Source organism: Manis javanica, chromosome 6 (genome assembly GCF_040802235.1).
Source record: "Manis javanica isolate MJ-LG chromosome 6, MJ_LKY, whole genome shotgun sequence".
Lineage (NCBI taxonomy): Eukaryota > Metazoa > Chordata > Mammalia > Pholidota > Manidae > Manis > Manis javanica.
The window spans coordinates 145,170,317-145,198,230 of record NC_133161.1 but is presented as its reverse complement, the minus strand read 5'-3'; the positions used below and the strand labels follow the sequence as shown (position 1 = coordinate 145,198,230).

Sequence of the window (27,914 nt, the reverse complement as noted above, 5' to 3'; positions counted from 1 at the left end):
GTCATCCAATCTTCATAATAATCCTGTGAACTTGCTATGAAAATTATTAATTTTGAAAATTAGGAAACTGAGGCATAATAATCACATAGCTACAATTACTGGACCTGAAATTCAAACCTAGATTTGTGACTCCGAGTCCATGCTGGCTCCACCGCAATACTGGTTTGCAATGTGAAGTTTTTCCAGTGAGGGATAAAGGGAGTGAACATCTAGAATTCCCTTCAAAGCAGAAGTAATTCATGAGTTTGAAGAAAGGTAAAAAATTGGAGGTTCGCTTCTTAAAATTTCCTTTTGTCATCTGAAAAAAAAAAGCTTAATATGTGCATTTCTGTTGGGTTGGCAAAGCTCAAGCAGTCAAAAAGTCCTTTTTGGAAGGGTGTGGGCAAAGAGGCACTCAAACATTGCTGGTCAGAGTATGAAATTGGTGCAATGTTTACTGGGGACAACTTGGCAACCCCTATCAAAATTACAAATGTATATACCTTTTGACTCAGAAACTCCACTTCTAGAAACTTACACTACAAAGGTGTACTTTTGCAAAACTACACATATTCAAGGTTATACACTGTGTGATTGTTTGAAAGAGCAAAAGTTTGGGAGCAACGGAAGTGCCCACCAATAGAAGACTGGTTAAATAAATGTTGCTAGGTGTATTCCATGCAGCCCAAAGAATGAGGAAATGCTATAGGAATGATCTTCAAGATAGACATTTGTAGGCAAGATCCAGGAAATGGGTTTGATATTCTTTCATTTACGAGAAAATTCTATATATATGTATTTGCTTGTGTAGGCACAGACTATCTTTGGAAGAATATATCAGACCAATAACATTAGTTGCTCCTAAGATAAGAGTAAGACATGCCTGGGAAAAGGGAGGGGAGTTCAGAACAAGAGTGGAGTGAAGACTTTAATGCCTTAAGATTTTTAACCATAGTGAATATATTAGGTATATATTTAAGAAAAAGAAATTGAATTTAAATTTAAAATAAGAAGTAAACACATGCAGTTTAAGGTACCTTATGAATAAGGCACACATATACATATTTAAATTAAAGTATAGTTGATATACAATCTTATGATGGTTTCAAATTAACAACACAGTGGCTTCAACATTCAGCCATATTATCAAGTCCTCACCCCCTCTACTGTAGTCACTGTCTATCAGCATAGGAAGATGCTATGGAGTCATTAATTGTCTTCTCTGTGCTGTACAAGGTACATATATTTTTTAAAAATACATTCACATTGTTGTACAGTCATCACCACCATCCATCCCCATAACTCTTCATCTTGTAAATCTGAAACTCTGTACTTATTAAACAACTCCCCACTTCTCCCTTGCCCTAGCCCCTGGCAATCACCATTACACTTTCTGTCTTCATGATTTTGACTACTCTAAATTATCACATTAAGTGGAATCATAGCCTATTTGTCTTTTTGTGACTGGCTTATTTCACTTAGCTCAGTGTCCTCCAGATTCATCCATATTGCAGTATATTGCAGAATTTCCTGCCTTTTATGGACTGACTAATATTCCACTGCACAGATCATCACATTTTATTTATCCATTCTTCAGTAGATGGACACTTGGGTTGCTTGCATGGCTTAGCTACTGTGAATAATGCTGTCATGAACATGGGTGTACAAATATCTTGAGACTCTGCTTTTAAATCTTTTGGGTATATACTCAGAAGCAGAATTGCTGGATCATATGGTAATTCTATTTCTAATTTTGTAAGAAACTGCCATGTTGTTTTCCACAGAGGCTATACCGTTTTACATTCCCACCAACAAGTTTCAGTTTCTCCACATACTTGCCAGCACTGGGTTTTTTGGACAGTAGCCATCCTAATGGGTGTGAGGGGGCATAGTGCATCTTTTTGGGATCAATATGTCTATGGTTAATGGATATCGGTGTCAGACCCCAGTGAGTTTTGGTCCTGTTACTTACTAGCTGTGATCTTGGATACTACTCTAAGCCTCAGTTTCCCCGTTTGTAAAATCAGAATTATCTCAGAGGGTTAGTGAAAACTGAATGCACATAAAGCACTAAGGCTCACAGACAGCACTCAACAAAGGTATTATTATTTCTGCCTTAAAAGCTTCCAACAATAACCCAAATTCTGGTTTGTTTTGGCTCCTTTTGGGCTAGTCTGGAAGCAAAGAGACAAACAAGGATTTCTCAATGAGTTTTTCTACCTAGAGGCTTGAGCTGGGGACTTCACGCAATCTTCACAGGCTTTCTGTGCCCGCTGCCTCCACCCGACCTGCCGACTTCCCACCGTGCCAAATGAAGTGTGCTTGAAGTGAGGAGGCTGCTCAGAACCTAGCCGAGTTACGTTTTCTCAGGAGTAGAGGATGGGAAGAAATCCTACTGACTCAGTTATATAAAGCGTGTCACTCAGTTCCCTGCCTATTACCTCTGTAGATCGTTATGCATATTAAAGATGGGGGGGGGGGGCAAATACAAAAGAAAATAAACCAGAGTGAGAGAGGGAACAAATCAGGATGCTTGAGGGAATCCACGTGGTCGCCAATCTGTAACTGATCAGAGCAGCTACACTGAAGCAAACCCCCAGCACCTAACGCTAAATACATTGCAATGGAGAAACCGTCCACAATGGGGTGTCTATGTCCCTAGAAGAGTCCCGGGGCTGCCGTTTACGGACTCTCCCGCTACTCCCACCCTTTTGCACCTAGTAAACCACCCGATGTAACAACGCAATCTGGTGGTGTGTGCTTCGTGTGAGTGTGCAAACCATCTGGGCTCCATTCTGCGCGGTTGGAACGACGATCGATCCGGGACGAGTTGGGGGAGTTGCAGCTTGCCTGTGTCTTCTCTCCTTCTTGGCTCCCTTCTGGCCCCCATCTCATCATTCGCTCTGCACAAACGTTTCGCCGGTGGAGGGACATGGGTTTCAGCACCAGGAGGCCGTGGACCTTCTCTGGAGGCGCGCAGCGCACCCTCCAGAGGGCCAGACTGATTGCAACCTGCTCACCACGACCCTCCCCCTCCTTCCCAAATTCGCCGCCCCAGGCTGTAATATTGTACATGCAAAGCGCTGTAGCCGTGCGGGAGTCCAGGAAGGCTGCGTGACCTTCCAGCGAACTCCACGTCGGCTCGGGGGATGCAGGCTGTGTATCGATCCTCCTGCCTCAGCCAACGCAAGTTCCCCCGGTACAAACCCCTCCCTCCGCTGCTTTCCCAGCCTTGCAGACTTCTAACGCCCAGCCTGAGGCGCCCTCCTCTCTTTCCCCGCAGTAAAGTAAACCGGGTGAATCTCCATCCCCCGCCCTGTCCCTCCTCCTTTCTTCCTCCTCCCCGCCAGCCTCCTAACCCCGCGCAGAGCTCGCCGCCGGCGGGCCCCTTCCACCCAGTGTATCATAATGCCCAGCGCTCCTCTCCTCCCCCTCTCTTAATCAGAAACGTGCTCGCGAGCCCCCTCCCTCTGCATGCATACATTAGGGTCTGCTTTGCATGCAGCGGCAGGCCGAGAACTGAGGAAGAAGAGGCGGGGGCGCTTTTGCCCGCCTCTTCCCTCCAGGCCCCGTTAGCCATCCAGCTTCAGCTTCGTTGTAACACCGCCTGCCTAGCGGAGCACGCCGTGGCCCCGGTGCCCGGGCTGGAGAAACACAACCCAGCTCCCCGCGGAAGGGTACGAAAGCCAGCGGACTCTCAGCCCCAAGAGCGTGGCAGGGCGAGGAGGTGGCGGGAGACCTGCCACTCGGTGTGTGCGACGCGGCGACAGCTCCAGCATGAAAATGGGAGGGGCTCTTTATTTTTTAAAGCGCGCTCATTGAGAGCCTTTCCATTTTGCATATGTAAACTGGGCGACGCTTCCGTTCTGCAGGCAGTACAATAATGGCTCTTTTATTCTAGAAGCGTTAATTCGCGCTAACCCATCTAGTATCCGCGCCTCGAGGCAGAGAAGGCTCACTCGCCCCGACCCGGCAGCCGCCTTACACTGGAAGCGGCTCTCCCGGGCGGTTCGAGTCCCAGCGCTTCCCGGGAACGAGCGTAAGCGGCCTCGCGGCTCCCGAGGCTGCGGGCGGCCCGGCTCCCTCCGCCCCCAGCCTCCCCCGGCGCCCGCCCCCTCCCCTCCCCCCGGAACCCGCGCTCCGCGTCGGGCTCCCGGGCCTCCTCCGCCTCCTCTTCCCCGGCCCGGCCGCTCCCGGAGGGCGGGGCATGCAGTTATCCAGGTTGCGGGGCGGGCGGGCGGGCGGGCGGCGGCGGCCCGGGCCTCGGGTTGAGCGGCCGCGGCCCGGCGTGGCGGCGAGGCCCGGGCCCGGCATGCAGGTTGCAGGGCGGACGGGCGCCACCCGGCGCTCTGCGTAACGGCCGGCGGGGTGCGGGCCGCTGAGCGGCGCCGAGCGCGCTAGGCAGGTTCCGGGGCCCTCGGCCCCCCCCCTCCGCCTCCCCGCCCCCCTGTGTTGTCGCCTCTCCCTCTCGCTGCTTCACTTCACGGGGCGAACATGGCGCACAGCTGTCGGTGGCGCTTCCCCGCCCGACCCGGGACCACCGGGGGCGGCGGCGGCGGGGGGCGCCGGGGCCTGGGGGGCGCCCCGCGGCAACGCGTCCCGGCCCTGCTGCTGCCCCCCGGGCCCCCGGTCGGCGGCGGCGGCCCCGGGGCGCCCCCCTCCCCCCCGGCTGTGGCGGCCGCGGCGGCGGCGGCGGCGGGAAGCGGCGGGGCTGGGGTTCCAGGGGGAGCGGCCGCCGCCTCAGCAGCCTCCTCGTCGTCCGCCTCGTCTTCGTCTTCGTCATCGTCTTCAGCCTCCTCCGGGCCGGCCCTGCTCCGGGTGGGCCCGGGCTTCGACGCGGCGCTGCAGGTCTCGGCCGCCATCGGCACCAACCTGCGCCGGTTCCGGGCCGTGTTTGGGGAGAGCGGCGGGGGAGGCGGCAGCGGAGAGGTAAGGGGGCGAGGAACCCCCAGGCCCGGGGTCTCGACCCTCTGCGGAGCCCCCTCCCCTCCCCCATCCAGGATTGTGGAGCATCCCGATTCTGGGACCATCTCGGGGTCCTTGACCCGGGGCAAATGGCCCGCCTATCCGGGACCCCCATACGCGGGTGCAGACCCCAGGCGCCCCCCACACCGGGCCCCTCTGGCTAAGGGCGTTTGTCCCCACCCCCCGCCCCCGCCCTCCTGCCCCTGACCCTTCCCCAAATCCCTTGGCACGGACCCCTCGCCGGGGTTTCCCATCCCGGGACTGAACCCCTCCTCCCTTTCACAGATTACCTCATCCGAGCCAGATTCCTCCCCCCTCCCTCCTAGAGACCTGATCCCGCCACATCCCCGCCTCCCTCTCTGGGCAGATGTTGTACTCCTGGGGCAGTTTTCCTCCTGGGCATCTCTCTGGTGATGGCCTCATCCGGGGCCACGATCATCCCCTACCCTTGGGGACCGATGTCCCTTCCAGCACCTTGCTTCCGAAAACCTGATGAACCCACGCCCGGTCCCCGGGCCAGGTCCCTGCACTACCAGCCACTCCCCCTTCCTCCACCTCCACCCCCTACCCCCCGCTCCCCACCCCAAGCAGAGAGAGTCTCCCGCATCGCACCCTACTTCTCCCAGGAAAAATTGGCTCTCCTCTCCGATTGCCACCCTTCACCCCCCCCCTCCCGGAGGTAACGGTGAACTCCCCGCGCAGCGGCCTGTCTCCCCCGTCTTACGGGGCTGCAGTTCCCAGCCTGCTGGTAGTGGGGACTTACTGGACCTTCACTCCTGCCTTTCCCTCCTTCAGAATGAAGGATTAGTGGCATCTTGAAGGGGAGGATAGTCCGCTGTCCCCTAGGCGCAGAGAAGAGCAGCCTCCCACCATTCCCCCTGCAGAGGGGCAGGCTCCCCCTTCAGCTCTGGGGAGGGGGCCCTGTGAGGGGAGGTGTCTGGGGTGGGTGGGGGGACTGGGCAGCATCCTCCCGGGGGAAGCAGCTGCTCTCCTACCCCACCCACCGCGCCGGGGAGCACGCAGTCTCCAGCCCTAGCTCCCTCCCGCCCTTCTTTCCTCCGTCATTTCATTATTGATCCACCTTTTCCTAGGCCGATCCTGGGGCTTGGAAGGGGTGGGAGAAGCAGGGTTGGGGTGGGGAGAGTGGATAAGGGTTCTGCTTCAGGTCTACTTCAGTGCGGTGGTGGTGGTGGTGGTTGATTTTGGTTGGGAGAAAGAGGAGGGTAAGGAAGCAAAGTTATTCCTTAGCAGGAGGAGTTTGGGTTATCTCTGACTCTTACGGGGGGTCGGGGTGGGGGGCAACCCAAGGTGGATGAAGGGTCAAGGGCTTTGCCCCTTCCCCATTAGTCCTGGGACGAGAACAGGGATGCTTTGATAAGCATTATTCAGCCCCCTTCAGCAAAAAAGGAAAAGTTGTCCTGCCTGGGAAGGGAAGTTGAGTTCAGGTTCAGCCAGTGGCGTTGCGCGTTTGTTTTCCATTGGACGCAGAAGGGGGAGTTTGAATTGCAGGGGAGGAGGGAGAGAGGGATGGGGGCATGCTTGGAGGAGGAAGAGCAGCTGCTAGGGGCTGAAGCAAGGGGGGTAGGGGGTTGCTGCTCTGGAGCGCTCTTGATTGAAACAGAAAGGGAAAGATAACAACCAGCCGTTTCCTGCGTGCACTGCCGTTAGTCCTGGGCAAACCCCTTGTCCCCTATTGTGCCCCGCCCCCGTTAGGTGTGTACGGAAAGGTCCTGGGCAGAAGGGGAGGGAGGAGATCCCAGGGACCCCTTGCCCCTCCTTTTCAGGAGCTGGCGTTTTTTAGTTGTTAGTCTTCTGCCTCCTTTTAAAAATCGTCTCTAAGGCAGCCTGATCAGGAGACTGACAACAACCCGCCTTCTGACAAGCCGGGAGGACATGATGGGGGCGTGTTCCTTGCTCTCTAGCTCGCTGCCGCGGCCCTCTTCCCTGCCTCTCTCTGCTCTATCTCCACCTCCTTTTCCCAGCCTTTGGAAGGCAGCTGCAGGCAGCAGGGTTGTTTGAGACTATTTATTGGTTGCTGTAGATTATTATTTTTTTTTGAAAGGCCAATTCTGTATTTTTTAAGCTAACAACACAGATCCCATGTAGTTGGAGAACCAAAGGCCTCATACATGACAAAAAGACTGAACCGTTCAGGTTACTTGCATGGAGTTGGTGCTTAAATGTGAGTTGATTTTGCTTTTTTAAAAGATACAGCAGCAAAAAAAAAAAAAAAGAAAGAAAGAAAAGAAACAAATAGACTTACTGAGATTTCATTTACCTGCCTATTTTCAAAATTGAGACTTGCCTGGTAATATGTAGAATTTGAGCCCCATGTATATTTGAGTATGATAAGAAAGTCTCTATTAGGAGAAGTTAGTCTATTTTAAGGGGATCCTGGGAAGCATTTTCTTCTTGTTTAGCATGCTTATATATTCAGTATTGAAGGACCACGTGTTCACATTCCAAATGTTATCACATTCAAAAGCAAAGTTACATGCTGACAGTTTCCAATCATAGCTTTTCAAGAGACTGGTTAGAAAGTGAGCCACCTGGATCCAGGGACCTAATGTCTGGGCACCAGAATATTTTATCTGTTAGTCTTTGACAAGTCACCTTTAAAGTTTTAATCAGGTGCTAACATTTTCTTATCCACTGGCATTATTTTGCTTAGTAGTAGCATGTAGTGCAAAGCCTGTGAAGGAATTACAATTATTTCAAATAAGGTCATTATTAATAAGTTTCTTCTCCTTGAAGAGTTTTGCCCAAACAGTAGTTGCTACTTCATTATGAGAAGAGTGGTTGGGTCCTTGCATTAAACTTCAGTATTTTTTTTTCTGAATTGGGCTTGAATGAGCTGTTGTTGCATTGGTAAGCTTTTCAAGTAGTAGTTTGAGGCAGTTTCGTATGGGTGGATGTTATGGGTTGATTAGTGCTAACCCATAGTATGGTTTCCTCCTAAGCCATAGTGATCACATCCTCTGACCTGGTAGTTTTTAGTGTAGAACTCGAGCATTTTGTTACAGAGTCTTACAAATCAATGATGAAGTTTCAAAAGAGAGGTTTAAGGTTCCCCTGGACTGATACAGAATTCTAAAGACTGTGTTTCCGTATTCACTCACAGATCTGTATGGAGTCTTGTCTGGATTCATGAAGAAATGGTTTTGTGACCCAGAGTGATTCTAGCCTCTTTAAATTTTGATTTGCTTTAAGTGGGTTATGACTATAACTTGTCCTTAACAAAATGTAAGTCAGTACTTAGAGAACCAGTAAGTTAAGGTGGTTGAGAGGTGACAGAACTTCCAGATCTCTTCCCTGTGTAAACTCCTTTGGCCGTAGGAGACTTGTCCTCCCCTCTGCCACAGGTGCCTAACTTCCCTTGTATTGAACATGGAATATCTCTCTGGGTAACGGCTATACTTAAGAATTCTTCACAACTGAATGCTGGCAAAGTGGGATTAATTTTTAAAATATACAGGGGTTGCTGTTCTCCTTACTTGGTCTTTCTGTATGACAATTAGGAAGTAGAATTAAAGTTCTGTTTTACTGAGCACCACAAGAAGTGATAGAGGACTGCTTTTTCGCCTCCCCTTTCCCCTCCATAGTGTCAGTGTTCCCCTTCCCTGAGGATTGTCTCAGGTATTGTTAATGCTATTATACTTTGCCATCTAAATAAATGTAGTATAGCATCCTGTCTGTTGACTAGAATTTGGGTTGTTTTTAATATAAACTCCAGAAGTGGCTCATTCATCAGCAACTAGTCTTTGTTAATTTAATAATCCAGTTACCTCCTTTACCACCTCACCAAATGTTAAATCCTGATCACAACATGGCACACTTTAATTAGGAATAGATTGAAACTGAATTACAACGTTGGTATGTATTTGTTTTCATTTGACCTGGCAGGTTGGTTTAGGTGGACAGAGGTGAGCTCTTGCATGGGGCCTAGAAAAGGTGATGGATGGTACTTCAGCTTGAAATGTGGTTGGAGAGTGTGGTGATTTTTTTTCTGGATGTTCACTGGCATATGTACCAGAAGGAGTTGTTCATTGCCTTCACAGCTAGTCCTGAGCTTGGCAGAAGGAAACAGAGTGGAGAAGCAGCAGCCTCAGAGTAGGGAGCCGTGGACGGGCTGTCCTTGACTCATCTCTTTCACTGACAGGTTCTGGGACCTTGGGCGATGCACGTCTATACCCTTAAATTTCTCATCTGTAACATGAAAAGGTTGGGCTACATATTAGTTCATGAATCTTTCCTGCTCCATTATTCTGATTCCTTTCTGTTCTATTAGCATTTTGGTCAGGTTGGAACTAATTCTGAGTTTTATTTAAAGAGTCAGTCACTGGGCCTGTTTGATAATCTTTCTTCTCAGATTGTACATTTGCCCATTTAATTGGCATTATTATCAGGAAGAGAGATCTCAACTTAGTGGGAAAGTTTTCATTATACGGACCAAGTAGAAGCATGTAACTGTCCGGAAAACATTCTTTGCTGAAGGTGACCGATTTCATTTGAAAGGAAAATGAAGACCAGATTTTAAAGACAACTCACTGTCTGGTGTTTAGAGACTTTCTTGTTAGGCTGCTTTCCATGTTTTCACTGTTGTAGGTTCCTGATTGTCACTTTGGGAGGTCATTTTTCAGTCTGGATGTTGGAGTCCTTTAGGTATGTGAGCTCTTAAAAGAAAAATCCAGTGCACAAACGTGTTTGTGAGTCCAAAAAGCGCTGATGCCTGTGTTGCAGAGGGCAGGCGTGAATGTGCTCTGCAGCGGAGGACTTCACCTTGTAGTGAGCAGCAGAAATATAGTGTTCAGAACTTTTCTTACTGGAAACATACAATGTGTCCCCCTTTTTCCTTCCATTTAATTATCTTCAGGCACATCATATGCTCATGTAAGAAGTCATCGTTCACAAAGCAGTGATGTATCTCACTGAAGTTGAAAGTTCGAAAACACACTCCCATCGTGACTTGGTCGCCTACCTTTGCTCACCTGGGAGCTGTCATTTCGTAGAGCAGTGGTGCCGACTCAGTACCTGTCGCATTCCCTGCCCTGTGGCTAGAGGGGGTGGCAACCCGTGCCAGGCCTGCTCTGAGGCATGTCAGACTGCATGCTTTCTCGCTCTTGGAGACTTACTGAGTTTTAATTGTAGGTCTACTAATTGAGATGTCTTTGTGCCTGCCCACATTCCACTAGTGTTGGCACTCAACTGCAGCTTCCTTCTAGCCCTTCACTGAAGGCCTTCAGTCTGGCCTTTTGTGAATCTCTCTCTTTCCATTCTTCCTCTGCCCAGGCAGGGAGAGAGCCCAGTGTCATAGACCTTTGAGAAAGGAGGAAGCTTTGTGAGGATCACTATTTGGGGAGGCTTTTATTCTAGGGATTGCTGGGATGGGACCTTCTGTGTTTACCTACGTTATTTTCAGGGATTAAGAAAGGTTAAATTACTAATGAGCCTGACATGATGTACCTACATTTTTAATCAGATTCTTAACCCTGTAGGCACTAGTAGCGGGAGAGGAAGCCAAAGAGTTCACTGTTAACAAATCTTTGTTTGGGTCTTAAAGACTGATTGGTTTAAAGACTGATAAATAACATCTTATCATGGAGTAAATCACAGATTTGTGATTTTGTGGCCTGGTAGCTTGTAAAGACAACCAGATGAAATTATTGATCGCTTCTAAATTGTATCAGATTTTAAAAGACTGATTGGAAGTTAAAACTTTGAAATCTTAATTAACTTTTTTGATTAGAAAAAACTTCAGGTGTTTCTAGAAATTATTCAGCTAATTGAGAATAGTTTTGTAGGCCCCAGTGTTTCTTGAGAAGTTCTGGAATTGGCTAGGTTTCTAGAATAGTTTCAGAATAAGGTAAAATAATTTTTCTGGAAAATGTAGTTTCACTTTAGCTTCCACAATATTAGTACTCAGAATACAGCATCTCCTTTAGTGGATCCCCATATGGCATTCTAGAGGAAATGCAGTCTTTATTGAGAAAAAGGAATCTTAAATCCTTCACCTGGACCCAGATGGTTTCATTGATCACATCAACATGAGGCAGGCGGACAAAGGGCTACTTTTGTTACTGTCACGTCATTGGTTGTGAAGAAGGCCTGAGAGAAGGAAGTACAGGGTCTTTACGGCACGCATTCAAGAAAGCTGGAGGCCTGCGCCTTCTACCTGAGTGGGTGGTTTTATGGCCTGACTCTCTAATTGCTGGCATTTATGGCAGTGTGGATGCTACTGGCCCTGTGGCTGAGGTGGATTATGTTGGGAATAGGGAAAGAAAAGGGGTCCTTTTGTTAGCCTTTTCATTTGCCCCCTCAATAAGGTCTCTGAGAAAGCCCTGAGGAAATATACAGACACTAGACTGAGGGAATGACATCCCATAAAGTGGTTCTTTATGTTTTTAAAAAGGATGAACTGCTTCTCTTGACCTATCCAAAGAAATCCATACCACCACTGTTAAATATTTCAGTGAGCTTTGTACCTTGTCAGGTTACGCACCAGGGGAAGCTGGCCATGAGGCTGTAGCCACTGCCAGGCATTTACTCTCAAAGACTGAGGCATTTCAAAGAATTTTGTTGTGTGATTTCTAGTTGTTCTGGGTGATCTAAGTCCCCTGGTAGGATTAGTACAAAACTTCTTAGAGGCCAAATTTGGCTTAACTTTTCAGATGTCAAATATACTACCCTGATGAGTTTTAGTTTTAAGGAAACAGTTAAAGATATGAATTGTGGAGTTAGTTGGCAGTTTTCTGTGCTGTGTATGAAAATCCCCCTTTCTCTGAAATGAGTAGTTATTTTTCTATTTGACAAATAGGCTGAAGGGATTTCCCCAGATCTTACCTTTTATTGTCACTACAGCAATGCCTTCTGTGGTACCAGTGGGGTAGGATCTGTTCCATTGGTGCTTATTTCTGGAGTTGGAGTTTCTTCCATATATTTGGTCTGTTTTCTTGCATTTCTGCTTTGTGTTAGAAAGCAGCAAAACTGCCTTCTAACATGCAAACTGGGTTAGAGCCATCCATCCCTTACAATCTTATGTCTGCTGAAGTCGTGTCGGTTCATTCTCAGTTTACAACATCGGAGTAATTGGGGCTTTTTGTCTTGAATTAGAAGAGGAATATTACCTGTGAGGAGTGTTTGTGAGAACTTTTTTTCATTACACTCTCTTTTATATTATCTCAGTTCTAAAAACTGGGAAGAAGTTCATCACAAATATCTGTAGTAAATATCTATACCCAGAGGAGTAAATATTTACACATGCCTATATTGGGCTTCTAGCCATGCATGATTATTGGTGGAGTTTTAGATCAAACACGAACATCCAGCATTGTCCCTAGATTATTACCTTTAATGATAAGCAGTAAAACCATGTGGAAAACATCTCTTTAAGCTTAGTTAACGAGGAAATCCTTTTGTAATCTCTCAGGCTAGGATTTTTTATTTGTGCATGTATAAATACCTGTACAAAGGAGGGGGGGAATCTCTTTATCCATTCTGTAATAGTGTGAGATAGTATAGCGTAGTAATTAAGAGCTGTTAAGACTATGGGCTCTAGATTGAGACTGCCTGGATTTAAATCTTGGCTCCATCATTTATTAGCTGAATGACCTTGGGAAAGTTTCTTAACCGCTCCATGCTTCAGTTTCTTCATTTGGTAAATTGGTGGTCATCATGCTTCTTAAGATTATTGTGAGGCTTAATTGAAATTATGCATGCAAATGCTTAGCAGTTTGCCTGGTACATTGGAATCCCTAATTATTTTTAGGACTCAGAGATTGAAAAGACACAAGTGCTATACTTTTTTTTTCCCCACCAAGATAAACTGTTTTTTTATTACGTTGAGGTGTGCATGTATGTATGTGCGCATGTACACCTATTTGAGTGCTGTGATCTTGCCTTTATAGTGTTCCTGACTTGGGTCTAGGTGTCAAGTTCATCAGTCAGCTGGGTGGAACCGAACTGAAGGCCAGCCACGCATCTTGGTAACAGTGGGTCCCCTTGGTGTCCAACTCGACCACAATTAGAGATAAGGCAAGAAAGGAGGAAAAAGAACAAGACAGTAAAAAGGCAGGTAGGATACCAAGGAGTACAGTGTGGCCGTGAGTTTGCGTAGTCACCAGACCAAGGAAGCTATATTGGGGTTGCTACTCTTGGTCTTTATGACTAGTGTTCCTTACTTTAATATGAGTTCTTGGTCACCCACCCCCTACAGCAACTCTGAGACTCTTCAGGGTTCTTGGCCCCCCAGCTTCAGATCCATTAGTCTGTACTTGGTAACTGTTTGACATTTGTTCTCAAGTTGCAGCTTGGAGAGAGTTAAGTGTTGGTCTGCAGAGATGGATGCAATTAATAATTTAATTATAAAAGAAATACTAAGTTGTAGGTTACAGTTTCAGGGGGTTGAAACTTAACTTGAGAAATAAAAGTAACCACCAGTAGAATAGTGGGAAACAGATCAAAGTTTTGAGATAACTAGTAGAGGTAGTATGCTTAAGGAAGAAAAATAGAGTTTTGCTGTCTCTCTCTTAGAATACCTGGTACAGCATCTTTGACAGGTGAAGAAACTGAGGCACAGACAAGTTACATAGTTTTCCTTAAGTCATATGGCTGATAAGTGGCAGAGCTAGAACTCAGGTCCAAACCTGTATGTGTTTGGAAGCTCATTCACGCTCTCTGCACTGGGCCGTCTTCAACCCCTTTCCCTTCCCACCCCATCCGGTCAATTTCCGAGGCTTGTCCCTGATACTGTGGTCGTGCTTCTTTAATGTCACCCTGCTTTTGTTTTACTGTCCTGCTTTAAGTTCCGTTACCGTTGTGATGGCCACCGTGATCTCTGTGCCTTTTCACTGTGTACGGTGTTGAGAGTAGTTTTCCTGATACAGATGTGACGGTGTCTCTTTATTCCTAAAACCCTTTGCCTTCTTGCTGAATAAAAATAAGACAAAATTTTCAGCCCTTCATAATCTAGCTGGCCTACATTTCTACATTTTGAACATTACGTCTAGACCACACATTCTCATTCATGTGCTTTGACCATACTGAATGCCAGTCCATTAGATGTTCCCCACAGTCTGTGTGTACCTGCCTTTCTTTATACTTGTGTTAAGGCCTCTCCTTTGCCTTCAAGTGTTTCCCATCTTCACCTGCCTCCAAGCTCAGTCATCTTTTGAATGGCTCAGCTTGGATCCCCAGATGGCAACTCCTCCGTGAACTTTTCACAGATACCAATACTAGTTGAAACTCAAACTTCTCCTTTTTTTGTTGTACTTCCTACCTACCCTTAAAGAATTTACTTCAGGATACTTTGTCATAAATAAACTTTTGATTGTGTCTGTCTTTCCCCCGTTGGACTGTGATTTCCTTAAGGCATGGACTATTTCTAAGTCATCGTTTATGTTTGATGTTTATAGTGGTGACTTTTCATATAGAATGTGATCACTGAATGTTCGTTGATTGAAAATTTGACATACATACAACTTTTAGGAATACTTTGCAAGGACATATTATATAAACTATTGTACAAGACTGTTAGGATTTTGTGGAGTAACTTTCTAAAAACAGTAAACTTAAGTATGGTAGAGGAAAGTCTAAGAGCCATCAAAGAACATTTGTGGAAGTCCTGATTGGGGTTTTTAAAGTGCTGCTGAGGTAGCCTGATGGGCCAGCATCGCCTTTTGTGTAGGTACTCTGAGCTGTCTAAGTACCACGAGCACTGATCATCCCCTTACTTGAGTGTTGCTTCCATTTCTAGGTTCCTCAACTTAGAAGGGATGAGGAGACCTTGAGACGGTTCTGAGGAGACTCAAAAGATGATTATATGATTGGAAGTCAGTCCTATGAGGAAAGGTTGGGAGAATGAAAGGTTAACAGGCAACTTAATAACTCTTCAAAAAACATGAATGGATCCATTATTAGGAATGGTAACCAGCTATTTCCCAGCTCCACTGATACTAGATCAAGAGAAAAATAGCTTTAAACTGAAGCAAGGGCTAGTTGCATAAAGAACTTGTCGCTAATGATGGTTGTCATTAACAGTGATGGTAAAAAGGTTACCAAAATAATTTTATGATTTCCTGAGGTGAATTTTTAAAGTACAGCTGCCTATATATGTATAAAATGAGCTCTCAAGCTATCTTCTCATTCTGTGAATCAGTAAGTATATGTATATATATATATTTTCAGTAAGTATATTTTTATTCAGATCCTAGAAGGCATGGATCATGTTTTATACTTTTTAATATTCCCCAAGGGGTCCTAGTGCCTCACTGGCTCCTAAGAAGTATTTGACTTGAATTGTCAATTTATGGAAATAATTAACTTTCAGTAATAAGCTCCAGAGAAATGTCTTTAAGAAATGATTTTATAGTGGTATTGTAGGAGAAGAATAATTTAATAAATGAAGCTGAGAGGGGAATCTTAAATGTCAAGAGAGACCAGGGAAAACAGTAGGTGTAGTCTCAACATAGGAAACAAGTAGTTATTGTAGCTTTTATGTTCCATTTTCAGTTGTAAAGAGATGTGCTTCAAATATCCCTTGTTAGGTCATCACTGCCTCTGGACATGTTATAACAAGTGCTTTATAAATCCTCCCCAATCTAATAGAAATTTGCTTCATGTGAATGAGGATTACAAAGGCGTCTGACCCTTGGCTTTTGAGGCCATGTGGAGAGTTTATAGCACTCAGAATGAAACCTTTTTAGATATGTTGGGTTGCAGAAAGCATTTCCTGTACAGTCAGAATGAAAACTGTGAATTGGGATTATTCATGTAGATTACCAAAAGTCGAGGCAGAGCTGATATTAACGCCAGCTCCTTTTCATACCAACTCTTAGTTCCAAAACCTTGATCAGGTTGTTGAAGCTTTAGGACTTTGGAATTTAGTATTGGAACTGTATGAATTCCTTGTAGGTGAATTTATACTAGGTTTATTTAAGGTTATTTACCTATAATGAATATTTTCTAAGTTTCATGCAGTAAATGCTGTCCACTCTTAACCAGACAATCTCATAAAATGACTGGCATTCAGAGGTGGAACTGGGTTGTTGCAGGAATTCCACCAGGGTGGCAAAGTGAAGAGCAGTTTGATTCCCCAATTGTAAAACTGGGTGTCATTTGAGAAACTCTGGGAATTGGAAGTATGAGATTCATACTTTATTTGCTGTAACTTTTAATCACCAGGCATACAGGTATAAATTCAGAAAGCAAGAGATTATAAGGCAAAGAATAATTCTAATGATTCTTTATTCTACTTGAGAGACTCTAGTGTTGGAGTAATAAAAAAAATACTGAGAGGCTTTTTTTAATAGGTTAATGCCACATAATGTAGGCTTCTCCCAGTGTGATGGCAAACTTCCAGATATGATGTGGTGGTCAAAAGAGAGTCATTTGCTGTCAAAAGAGAGTCATTTGGTTTTTAAGATATTAAGTACACAAAACTTCCCAACTCATATATTGAACATTAATTCCTAAAAAATATTATGTCAAAATTGTGTTGGCTGACTCAGTAGCTCTGATGTTTTTTGCCAAGGGGAATGTTCACTCTTGCCATCTAACCTTTCACGTTGCTCCTTCAGAAAGCTGACTTTATGGAGAGAGAACCCTAATTGCCTTTAGAGAGAAGGAAGTTGTGAATTCCTCACTGTTCCTTTAGTTGCTATTGGTCACTCAACAGCGCATCTTCCCAGAAGGAAAGTTTCACCCTGACATTTGCGCCAAAATAACAAGGTGGAAGAAAAAAAAATTGAAATTTTTTAGTAGAAACTTGTAACTGAATGAGCATATAGCTCAAAATGAAATTAACTACTTAACATTGGCATATGGGAAACTTCTTATAATAAAAAGAACCATCTCTGAAAACAGTGTTGGTGTTTGTTTAATTTGTCCAGCCTGTTCAAATGGATCTGGTCACTTGGTGATAGTTTCCTATTAACAGGGAAGAATAAATCCTGTGACTGTGTTGATGAACTTAGTTTCTGCAGTGTATCTTTTACATAAGCTTATTTCTTATGCTTCAGCAAGCAGATAAACCAGTTGAGACTTGGAATCTAGGAGTCTGGAAATACACGTTTCTTAATTTTTTTTGTTATGTTTGGTTTTGATTTTTAAGATCTTGCAGAGTAATTTGGGGCATTGCCAAGATTCTGTATAGCATTACTTACCCTCTGATGTCGTGCATTCATTGTGCTGTTTTTTGAAGGCAAACGAACTGTTTTCTGACTACCTCTTTTTCTGAAGCAGGATGGGTGGAGGTCACCTGTTTCATGCGCTTAGCTGTTCTGAGGATCTTGGCTTCTGAGGTTCTTGTTGACATGTAGTGAGGATGGGAGGGACCTACATCTTGCTGCTTTCTCCAGTTACAAAGTGTGTAGCATTTGTGTTTCTTAGGTGATAACTGCTAAGTAGAAATGAATTAAATACTTGGAAATGGATTTCATTCTTGTGTGGGTGAAAATTTTACCAGCTATTGAAGAACGGCATCTTGTCTTTGCACACTTTCATCCTTGGTGACTGTGCGTTAACATTTCTCATTATCAGGCAGAGATCATATTTAAAAGTTTAAATCTCTTCCTGTTGTGCATTCAAACAACCATTATTCTCTGTGATGCACCAATGACCAGAATCTGGCCTCGGCCCTGCTCCTGCCAATCTATTGACAAGAGACTGTGATGTCAGTTCCGTAACTGCATATGTTTCTGGACTGGTTGCATTGCAGAAGTCATCTTGACTTAAGAAGTCTGTCCCTGAGTCTGTGGATTGGACTGTGCTTGCATATTAAAGTACATATACTTTCCCCTTCTTTATAGATTCAACAGCATTATTGTTTCAAGCCACTGTTTGGAAATGATTTGCAGGCATCAGTCTATTTTCTTCTACTGTAAATGATGAAAAAATGCTTGCACAGAAGCTCTTCTTCCCCCTAAGTGGCACTCTTAAATAAGGCACTAAACAAAGCTAGAAATGGACAAAGATTGGAAAGTCGAATTCTTTTTCAAAGGACATCCTTTATGTACCAGGAAGGTGGTGATCAAGTACTGAGGCAATCATGTTGAGCAAGTCCCTTCCCTCATGGAACTTACTATCCTTTCTCTCTTTCTCTTTACTGAGCTCAGCTTAAAATACAGCATGCATTATAAGGACTAAAATTACGGCACTTTGCAGGATGCTTTAGAAATTCGTAATTTGAAGGTCAAACCTCTTAAAACTTAATACTAACAGAATTGTTCTTGAGAGCAGTTCAAGTAATAGTCTTTATTTACTGATTCTGAAATATTCCCAAGTCATTCAATAGCTTCTCCCTTCCTGTTAAAAGGGAACTTACATACCACCACATCCTCGACTGCCTTCTAGAATCAGAGAAGTACCGCTCTCCTAATGCGCTCTGGATTCGATCCCCTCTCATCCACTCCTGCGTTAGCAATTTCTCTCTTACAACTGGATTGGTCTCATCAACATAGAAATTGTCTGAATATAATCCTTTTAAAAAGCCCTTGCATCGCTTCTCGGCCTTTTGGCTAAGATCAAGTGTAGTATCTGTTCTTATCAGTTTAATATCTGATACGTCCTCTATCCGAGGACAATATATTAAATGGATTTTTGGAGCAAGGAGATGGAATAGGAGCTTGCTCCGTCCACTCCACGCATTGGTATTGCAGTACTTCCGGGAACGGTGGTGCACCTGCTCCCACGGGAAGATTAAAAAAAAAAAAAAAAAAAGCCCTTGCCCCCATGTCCTCCAGCTACTACCCAATTCTTGGCTCCTTTTCACAGTAAAACTCCTGGGACGTGCTTTATGTAGTTGTGCCTCCACTCTTATCACCTCTCATGCCCCCCGCAACCCACTGCCACTGGTCTTTTTCGTCCCTAGGACTCTGCTGACAGCTCACACCCAAGGCCTCAAGGCCCCCTCTCGCCAGGCTGAAAGGTTTCTCCATCTTCATGCTGTTAAACCTTTGGGGCAGCATTTGAACCAGCTGAGCACCCCTTCTTGAAACAGATGACCTGGGTTCTGTCACGCTATACTCATCTGCTTCCTTGAACTCACTTCTTTTTAATTTTCAGTATTCTGTTTGGCCTTCTTCTTCCACTCAACTCTCTGATCGCGGAGCCACCTAGCAGTCTGCTCCGGACGCCTTCTCTGCCTTCACTCTCCCTCGGTGACCTCAGCCAGGCCCCATCCGCGGACCGAGGGCTTCTAAAACTTTGTCTCTGACCTTGACTACTTCTTGGAGTCCCAGAAGTATAATCCTTGGACTATAACCAAATGTCTGTAATAATAGCAGGAGTGGTGAGCATTTGTTGAATGTTTCCTATGGGCCAGGCAGTATTTTGAGTACTTCGCATGCATTGTCTCACCTGATCTTGGCCACCCTCTGAGGTAGCCACTGCCGTTCCCAGGCAAGGAGGCAGGTGTGCACTGAAGCGCTTGGGTATATGATAGGTGTCTTAGGTGTAGCATGTCCAGAAAGTCTTGATTTTCTCCTTGCTTTGCTTTGGAATGACTGCCATTTACCCAATTGCTCAGGATTAAAATTCAAGAGTTATCCTTGTTCCTCTTTTTTATTCGTATCTCAGCTAACCCATCAGCATATTCTGTCTGCACTACCTCCAAAACCTTAAATCCAACTTCCTCTCATCAATTCTACCACCAAAACCTCAGATTTATCCATTAGAACCTTTTGGCTGAACTACTCTGACATCTTGCATTCTTACATCACTAAGGTTCATTTTTTGTACAGAAACCATGTATTCCGAGTGTAAATCCATCACATCTTATTATTCCCTCTCTAAATCCTCGGGGCCTCTCCCTTTGCCCCCTTCCCCACCACTGCAAGAATAAACCCAAATTCCTTGCTCTGGCCAACAAAGCCGTACGTGATCTGGCCTCTGGTCAGGTCTCTGGCACCATCTCCTCTCATTTTCATTCTGCTACAGAGCCACGCTGGCCTTTCCGTCTGTCATACATGCCATGCCGGTTGCTGTCATTGGGCCTTTGCACTAACTGTTCAGCTAGAGTACTGTTCCAGCTAGATATTTATGTGTCTGTCTATTTCTCATCTGTTAGGTCTAAACCAGGGTTCAGCAAGTTTTTTCTGCAAAGGGCCAGATGGTCTCTGTTGGAATGACTCGGCTCTGTTGCCGTACAAAATAGACAATACATGAGTGAATGAGTGTGGCTGTGTTCCAATAAAACTTTATTTATATACACTGAAACTTGAATTTCATATAATTTTCATGTGCATGAAATATTTTCCTTTTGTTTTTTTTTCAACCCTTTAAAAATGTTAGAAGCCATTCTTAGTTCATGGACTGAATAAAAACAGGTGGCAGGCTGATTCGGCCTGTGGCCCATAGTTTGCCCATCTTGGTAAACTGTCACCTCAAAGAAGCCCTTCCTGACCACTCTGGTGATGACCCCCAGAGCTAGCCCCCATCAGTCTTTCTGCCCTAGTGTCTTTATAGTGTCCGTTATTTTCTGTCCCTGCTAGGTTGTAGCCTCATGGGGAGGGAGTTTTGTCAGTTCTTCACTTACGTATCTTTAGAGTCTAAAACGGTGCCTGGTGGTGCTCAGTAAAAAACTGCTGGGTGGCTGAGTGGCAGTCACATTTGAACTATGGCTGTAGACTACCATCTGGCCTCTTTCCTACTCGGGTCTGTGAGTGTGTGTATGTGCGCGCACACTTGCGTGCTATTTCCAGAATAAACTTCAAACATCCTTTTCCGCGTTTGGGAACCAACAGCAGCTCCCTGCTGCTTATTGACCACCCCACTCTAGAATCAGCAAGATTCCGCCTGGTATTCCATGTGTCTCTTATCCTGGCCCCGCTCTGGCTACCCTTTTCCATAGCTTTTACTAATCTTTGCATCTGATTTTCCACTTCTTCCTATTTTTCCCTCCTCCCATTTATTAACCAGCCATTGTCCATGATTTATTTCCTTCAGAGCTGAGTTCTTAAAAACGTTTTGTAGGTTGTGAGCCTTATTGAGAATCTGAAGATAGCTGTGTTTCTCACCCGATAGGTGCCCATAGAAACAAAATTTTGCCCGTGATGAAAGAGAAATGTCTAGGCTTGCTCCTGCACACAGACTTTTCTGCACCTAAGTCCATGCTTAGCCCCTTTCCTAATTACTGGAAGAGAATTCCCTCTCAGGCCCTTTTCCATTTACTATCACTTTGCTTTTGAGGATTTTCAGTCTCTTCTCTGCTTTGTGTTCCCCTTTGGCATAGAAACATACTCAGTTGGAAAAATAATCCTCCCAGGCTGTTCTTTCCCTACCACGGGCCCTATCTTGCCTTTCCCGTGTAACAGTTTCCTCAGATGAGCACCCTCTACTCAGTTCTTTCTGTCACTTTCTCATTACACCTCTGCCCCTCTCGGTTTGGCTCCTCCGGCCTCCGACACTGCATTGAAATTGACCGTGGTAAGGTCATAGTTGATAACCTCCCAGTGTTGACATTCCTGCTGTACAAGTTTCAGTCCTTACCCCGCTTGCCATCCCACGATATGCAGGCTTCCTGTAACTCCTGTACTTACCGTGCACAATCTTCCTCCTCGGCCATTTCAGCTCCATCTCCTTTCTCGGGGGCCCTTTTCCCTGGACTTGACTAAGGGTGGGTAGGTATTCCTCAAGGACCTCTGACTGACCTCCTTTCTCTCAGTATTCTCTCCCTGGGTGATTGCATGTGTGAGTACAGTTTAAGCATTCCTGTGTCTGTTCATTGGGTCATATGTGTTTTCTCCAGGTCATTACGCTGTCTTACAATTTGGATAGACGCCTCAAATTCAAATGTCTGAAGTGGTCTCCTTCCCCCTTCTATAAACCTCTCTCCTTCCTTATATTCCCAGTCTTGGTAAATATCACCATAGACCTAAGCAGCTGAAGCCAAACACCTGCAAGTCTTTATTGAGTCTTCCCATTAACCCTTTATATATCAAAGCCTTGTCCATTCTGCCTGTCTACAGAATGTGCCCTTTCCCTTAAGTCCCCAGTGCCACTGCTGTCATAACTGTTCTTCCTGCCTGTGATTTTACAGGCAGACTCTACTTCCCCACTACTGACATAGTGATCTGAAAATAGGAATCTGGTCGTGCTTCTCTCCTGCCTGCAGTATCACTGATGAGCTGTAACCTTTAGGATGAGGCCCACACTTCCTCAAAAATTAACCTGGAGCTCAGGAAGATCAACTTGTTGCTCAGGAAGGCAGTTAACACCTTTCAGGAGCTGCCTCTGCCTTTTTTTTTTTTTTCCTCCCTTAGTATCTGTGCGCCTTTGCTGCCTCAGCTAGGACCTCAGCCATCCTCACCTGTTGGTGACTCCGCTCCTTCCCATGCTCTTTTGTACCCCTGTGCCTTTGATGGTATTCTCTCTGCTTGCAGTACCTCCCACCCTGATTTCTCACACTTCAAAAGTTAGATGAAGTTTTTGTCCTTTCCGCCATGGCTTTTTGACCCTTTCTCCGAGACCGGGCTAGTTGCTTTTCCGCTGTGCTTGTTACTTCTCTGGTATGTGTATTCCTCTAGCATAACAGGCAACACTGTATTCCATTAATTTGATCATCTGCTCTTGACAGACTAGCAGATCCTTGAAGGCAGAAGCTGTCTTTTATCTCTGTCTTCATCCCTTAACCCAGAAATGGGCTCACATATATTTTAATGAGTAAGTGAGTGAGTGATGAATGAGTTGGTTTAGTCCTACCAGCCTGAGGACATTCTCCCTACGTATTCTTACAAGAATCATACTAATTCTTTAGAGTCCACCAGTATTTTCTCCTACAGCACTATTACCACAGTAGGTACTTAATGTTTTTTAAACTTTATCCTTTATTTTCATTTTACAAACATTTACTAAGTGTCAAATTTGTGCCAGACACTAGGAATACAGAAAGGAATGAGTAAACGGTCTCTATCCTCAAAGAGTGAACACATTAGAAAAGGAGACAAACATATAAACACATTTTTTTATACCTTATGCTAATTAAATACTAGTGATTATGTGTGCATGTCTTTAAAATGCAACATCAAGACCTTGGTATTTTAGAGCGTGTAACAGCAGACACACAGGGAAGTGTGCCAGCAGAAGTGATAGCTCCCTGGAATAAATTCCCAAAGGAGAAGTGTTACTCGTTTTTAGCTGGAGCTGCTGAGATGCATAATAAGCCACCTCCGTGGTTCTTCATCTTTAGTAATTTTTTTACTTTTTCTTAAGATGTAAAACCATGTATGATGATACCAAACACTTGAGCCTCCAAAACAAATAATTTCAAACAGAGTATCAGGGTGATCTTGATACTTACTGTCTGGGGTTATAGAGGTTCTTCTCAATTGATTCATCGTTAACCTTTGTAGTAGTTGAAGAAATTTGATTTTTTTAAACTATTAAGACTACGTTTTGGGGAGAGAAGAATGCTCAGATCCAGTTGCTAAAGGGTCTGTTTGAGATACCTGCTGCTTAATTGAGTCCTCCGGAGTGCTGAGGCTTTTGCTAGAGAGGAAGGGGGCAGAGTCATCCTAGGCCGCCTTCACCTGGGGCCAAGAGGGACCGAGCTTGCTTAATAGAAGAGTTTTCAAATACCTTTGGAACCTTCTCCTTAGCCTGGGAGGTGCAGAACTCCAGGTGGGTGATTTTTGCTGTATGTACATTGGGAAGATTTAAGGGAGGAACTAAAATCTATGTATTTTAGTTGGTGGCAGGGAGGAAAAGGCTTTGAGGTCTACCAGTTGGAGGTTTATCACATCACTGGTATTAGTAAGAACTGTGTCGCCTCTAATCACTGCAGATGATTTAGGTCTTGATTACCCAAACCCTCTCTGATTTCTCATGCTGGAGTGGTGCCTCATTACAACACTGAAGGATGGGGATACGCATTGCTTTGAGAGAATTTTCAAATTTGTTGAGTATATTTCTCCATGAACCACATACTAATATAAGAGGAAGAATGAACTGTTGTAAGATTTAAGCACATTTTTTTATTCCAGATTATGAATGACATAGCATTTATCCTTCACTGACATTTTAATGCACCTCTGGTTTTTGAAAGGAAGGCTGAAATTGTGCACCTGCCTGACTGCCTTAGATGCTCTTTGGGAATGGGAATCTCTGCGTCTGGAAAAGATAGCATATAAATAGCTTTGGAATGAATGAACGAGTAAAAGTAATAGTGCTTTGTTTGAAAAGTCAGTAGTACCTGATTCCTTGAAACACAGAATTGAATGTATTTTTCTAAAATGTCTTCATCATTATATTTTATATGTAAACGTTATTACATATACAGTAATACTTACTTTGGGTTCATTTAGGTTCTCTTGTGGAAAAAATACTCCTATTGCCTCATTGCTTACAAATATGACCAGCCACTAAAGAATTTAAATTTTGCCAATAAAATCAAAACCCTCAAATGTTAAGATACTTATGAGTAACAGTCGAATTTACTAGCAAAGGTATGCTTCTGAATTCTCAACTGGCTACCTTACAGTTAGGAATGAGGGTAATGAAAGAAATTCTATACATTTATAATTTTTATAATTGGATTTCACTTGCAAAGTGACGTTAGATAGCCTTTATTGCATTCTTACTCACTAGAAGGTAAATATGACTTAATGGTATTGTACCCTGCTCAGCTCAGCAAGGATATTTTTCCAGCTTTGGAGGTAAGAACATGTTCAAGTCTTGGCGATCTAGTCTCCAAGGACATCACTGTCCAGAAGGAGTAGGTTTGGTGGCTCTTGCCTGTCCTCTGCCTGGGAATGCTGTGCTCCTCAGCCATACTGACGCAAGTATGTGTAGTGAAATGGCTGTTTGGGCCCCGTGCCCAGGAGTACTTGGTCCTGTGCTGCGTGGTGCCTCCCGTACCCTCTCTCTCCAAGGCTGTCTAGGCTTATGATGTCACAGGGTCAAACATGGATTTAATTGCAGCTCCTTTTGTTGTCTTTTTTTGCAGATGTTTTGCCTTGGTCTTGATTTCTAGGCAAGTGGAATCCTTGGGAAGCCCACGCGCTGTTACCTTGTTTATTACATCTTCAGGAATCCCACGTGTTGAAGGGGGTGATGGGTGCCAGACAGGCAGGAAGGGCTCCCAGTCGCAGCACCCTGGTGGAGCAGTTCTTTCTCATTGCTTTCCGTACTTGGCTTTCCTTAGATTATTTTAAGGCTCTTACCTGGAATTGAAGTTGAGAGTTAGAAGACAAGCACTCTTTAACATAACAATGATGGCTTTTGTTTTTGGCTAAAATGTCTGGATTATTTAAACAAGGGGTACTTATTTTAAGTATGCTTCAAGTCAACCTATATCTCAAGTGAAAAGAAAGTTCTTGGGTGGAAGAAGTAGAGTCTTTTTGAGAACTTTTTTTTTTTAAATTCCAATCACCAGACTATAAGGAAAATGCTAATGCTTTCTGTCATTTTGGGAAGTACTTGCAAACTTTAAACATTGGCAGAGTTAGTTAATCATGGCTTGACAGCTCAGTACTACTCTGTTTTGGAGACATTGCAATTAGGATTGTATAGTTTACATTTTGCCAAAGTTATGAAATGCAGAAAAGCAACTCACTAAGGTTGCAGGTAATGTAGATCTCGTATTTCTTTTAAAGATTAATAATAATCATTTATTACCTTACTCTTGGTTGCTTTTAATTGTTGGTCATCTGCTAGAACTCTCAGTGTAGCACTTGGAGCATAAAATTCATGCATTTAGCAATGTAGTCTCCTGGTAGGTGTCGGGAAATCCCCAGGTGTCTTTGTGAAATACCTAGATTAGCAGGTTGTTCAATGAAGGTAATGCAGGAAAAAAAAATGAATTATATCAGAGACTTAAGGATCTGAAAATGGGCATCATGTTACTTTAATAGTAGGCAAAAGGACAGCAAATTTTGTACTGTAGGTGAGTTACTTGATTCCTTTAAATATATTTAGAGTTTTGAATTGTAAGTAACTATTTTGGTAAGAAGTTCTTTGTAATAACTATGACCTGGGGCACATCATCGGCCCCTCAGAGCTTCAGTTTCTAAAACCACATCAACAGTAAGAACTACAGTGTAGATGTTGCCTTATAGTTTTCTGAGAGTGACTTTATATAAATGACATAATTTACATAACTTACACCACTCCAATAAATACAGAAATTGAGATATAAAAATAGTAAGTGACTTGTCCAATATCATAGCCTGTAAGTGCCAGAACTGAGACATCAAGTCAGTCCTCCCTCTGCTCAGCAGAGTCACATGCCCACAAATGAGAGGATTGGACTGGCCTCCTCAAACATTCTGACACCGATTTTTTACAGCATTTGAGGCGATGTGCCATGGCCTGTTTCATTTGACTGCTCTCTTCTCAAAGTACATTTTAGGATTACTATTTTAAATGTCTTTTCTTCTGCCTCAAAGTACATTTTAGAAATTAACAATATGGAATTTCCATTATTGTAATAAGTATTTGGATTAAGTGGGTCTTGTGAGTTAGGGCTTCTTTTTTTGTGACCTACTTCTTTTTCGCCTTCTTTTTTTCTAGCTTACAAGTGTAAATACTGAAAAATCATTCCAGAAATTTATTTGGGTTCAAGCCCTATGTCTGAAGTTGTCCTAGTTTGTTTTAAGATGGACTTCTTATTCACAAATGATGTTCACAATAAGAGTTAACTTTAAATTTTATTTAATGCTGAAAGCAGACACAGTGTAAAAAGTACTATATAATATGTATTCCTTAAATTTTTGTTTAATAGATTCTTAGAATTCTAGTGCTTTTCAAACAAATCTCTTTGGAGAGGATAAATTCACTATTTTCTTAAACAGTTAAATACTTTAATGATTTTAGCAATCTCAGGACAAAAATCTTTTTAGATCTCAGTAAGAATTGTCTCTCAGTTCCCGAATATGCAGTCTTGGCCTGAAACATTTTGCTCCTCAAAAGCATTGAAATTTAAGAGCCAAACCTGCCAGTTGCATGTATATCAGGTTGCGTGTATTTTTTCATCTCTTCCTGGTTAATAAGTGGTTAAACAGAATAGCACCTGACTCTTGCTTTAGACTAACTGGGGAAACAGCTCTTCAGAAAATCCACAGATGTTTTCCACATACATGCGGTCTTTGCTCTTGAGAAGAAAATTGGGGTCTTTCATTGTTGAAACTTAGTTTGGGGCTTATTATAATTTGGAGGTTCAAGAAAATCTGTCTTTCCTTATTTTGGTGTTGTTTTATGTGGCTCTTACTTCTGGAATCTGAAACTCTATCTCTGTGTCTTTGGAAAGAACTCAGTCTCTGAATCAGTGAATTTCTAGTTAATCAGTTTGTTTAAATAGACTGTTTTTCTTGGGAACTTGTCCAAGATAGGTTAAGTCCTTAGTATTATTAAGGGCAGGTGAAAAGTTCTAGGTAAGGAGAGGTTTTTGCCTTTTGCCTTTTCCACCTGTAACTAAAAATAAACTGGTTCCCTACTTAAGTTGTTCTTGAGTGCATTTCACCCTGTATGTGGTCAGTTCGTGATCACTTTCACAAATGCTGCTGCCCACCATTAAGTCTCTTATCACAGGGCATTTTTAAATGATGCCATAAAATGCATGTTGAGAATCTTTGGATCTCAAATGTACAGAAATCACATCTAAATGTCAATTCCTGAGTTAAGGAACTGACAATTATGGCAATTTCAGTCTCTGTTAACTTCTAGTAGACAAGAGATGATGATACTATTTATGTTATTCTTTATGTGTCTGTAGACTTAACTACTTGTTGAAAAGATTAGTTTGTTTTATTGGGGCTGTATACTTCTGCCATTATACTGACTGACTGACTTGAATTCTTTTTTTAATCTATTTTGGGCTGTATCTATAGTTTGAGATTTAGGACTATCCCGTGTACTATGCACCAAAGATGACATTTCAATGCATTGTTCAATCACTACACAGCTCCTGTTTGTCTGTAATGACGCTGTATGGCTGGGCCCATTTATTTCAGTCTTAGTTATTTTATAATAACCGTATGATT

At 43.8% G+C, this 27,914-nt stretch overlaps 2 protein-coding genes and 1 non-coding gene across 13 annotated transcripts in view; 2 read left to right on the top strand and 1 right to left on the bottom strand.

Annotated features, from left to right (window-relative positions):
* Window positions 1–2,676: 2,676 nt before the first annotated feature.
* On the bottom strand, window positions 2,677–3,054 carry LOC108384982 (putative uncharacterized protein MGC13053). The gene has a single exon (XM_017642239.3). It carries the CDS (start codon window positions 3,052–3,054, stop codon window positions 2,677–2,679), a length of 378 nt encoding a protein of 125 aa, XP_017497728.3.
* A 1,396-nt stretch (window positions 3,055–4,450) lies between these two features.
* KMT2A (lysine methyltransferase 2A) overlaps window positions 4,451–27,914 on the top strand; it is a 69,062-nt gene continuing 45,598 nt past the window's right edge. For 3 of the 11 annotated variants that reach the window (XM_073239701.1, XM_073239704.1, XM_073239698.1), the window contains exons 1-2: window positions 4,452–4,908; window positions 7,028–7,126. In XM_073239701.1, coding sequence (XP_073095802.1) covers window positions 4,474–4,908; window positions 7,028–7,126 — 534 coding nt within the window. In that variant the 5' untranslated portion in view covers window positions 4,452–4,473. Of the gene's footprint in view, window positions 4,909–7,027; window positions 7,127–27,914 lie in introns of all 11 variants that reach the window. The other 8 variants (XM_017642251.3, XM_036992736.2, XM_073239703.1 and 5 more) reach the window with 4 other exon arrangements.
* LOC118967389 (U2 spliceosomal RNA) lies at window positions 18,436–18,624 on the top strand. The gene has a single exon (XR_005054376.2). It is a non-coding gene; the product is annotated as a U2 spliceosomal RNA (small nuclear RNA).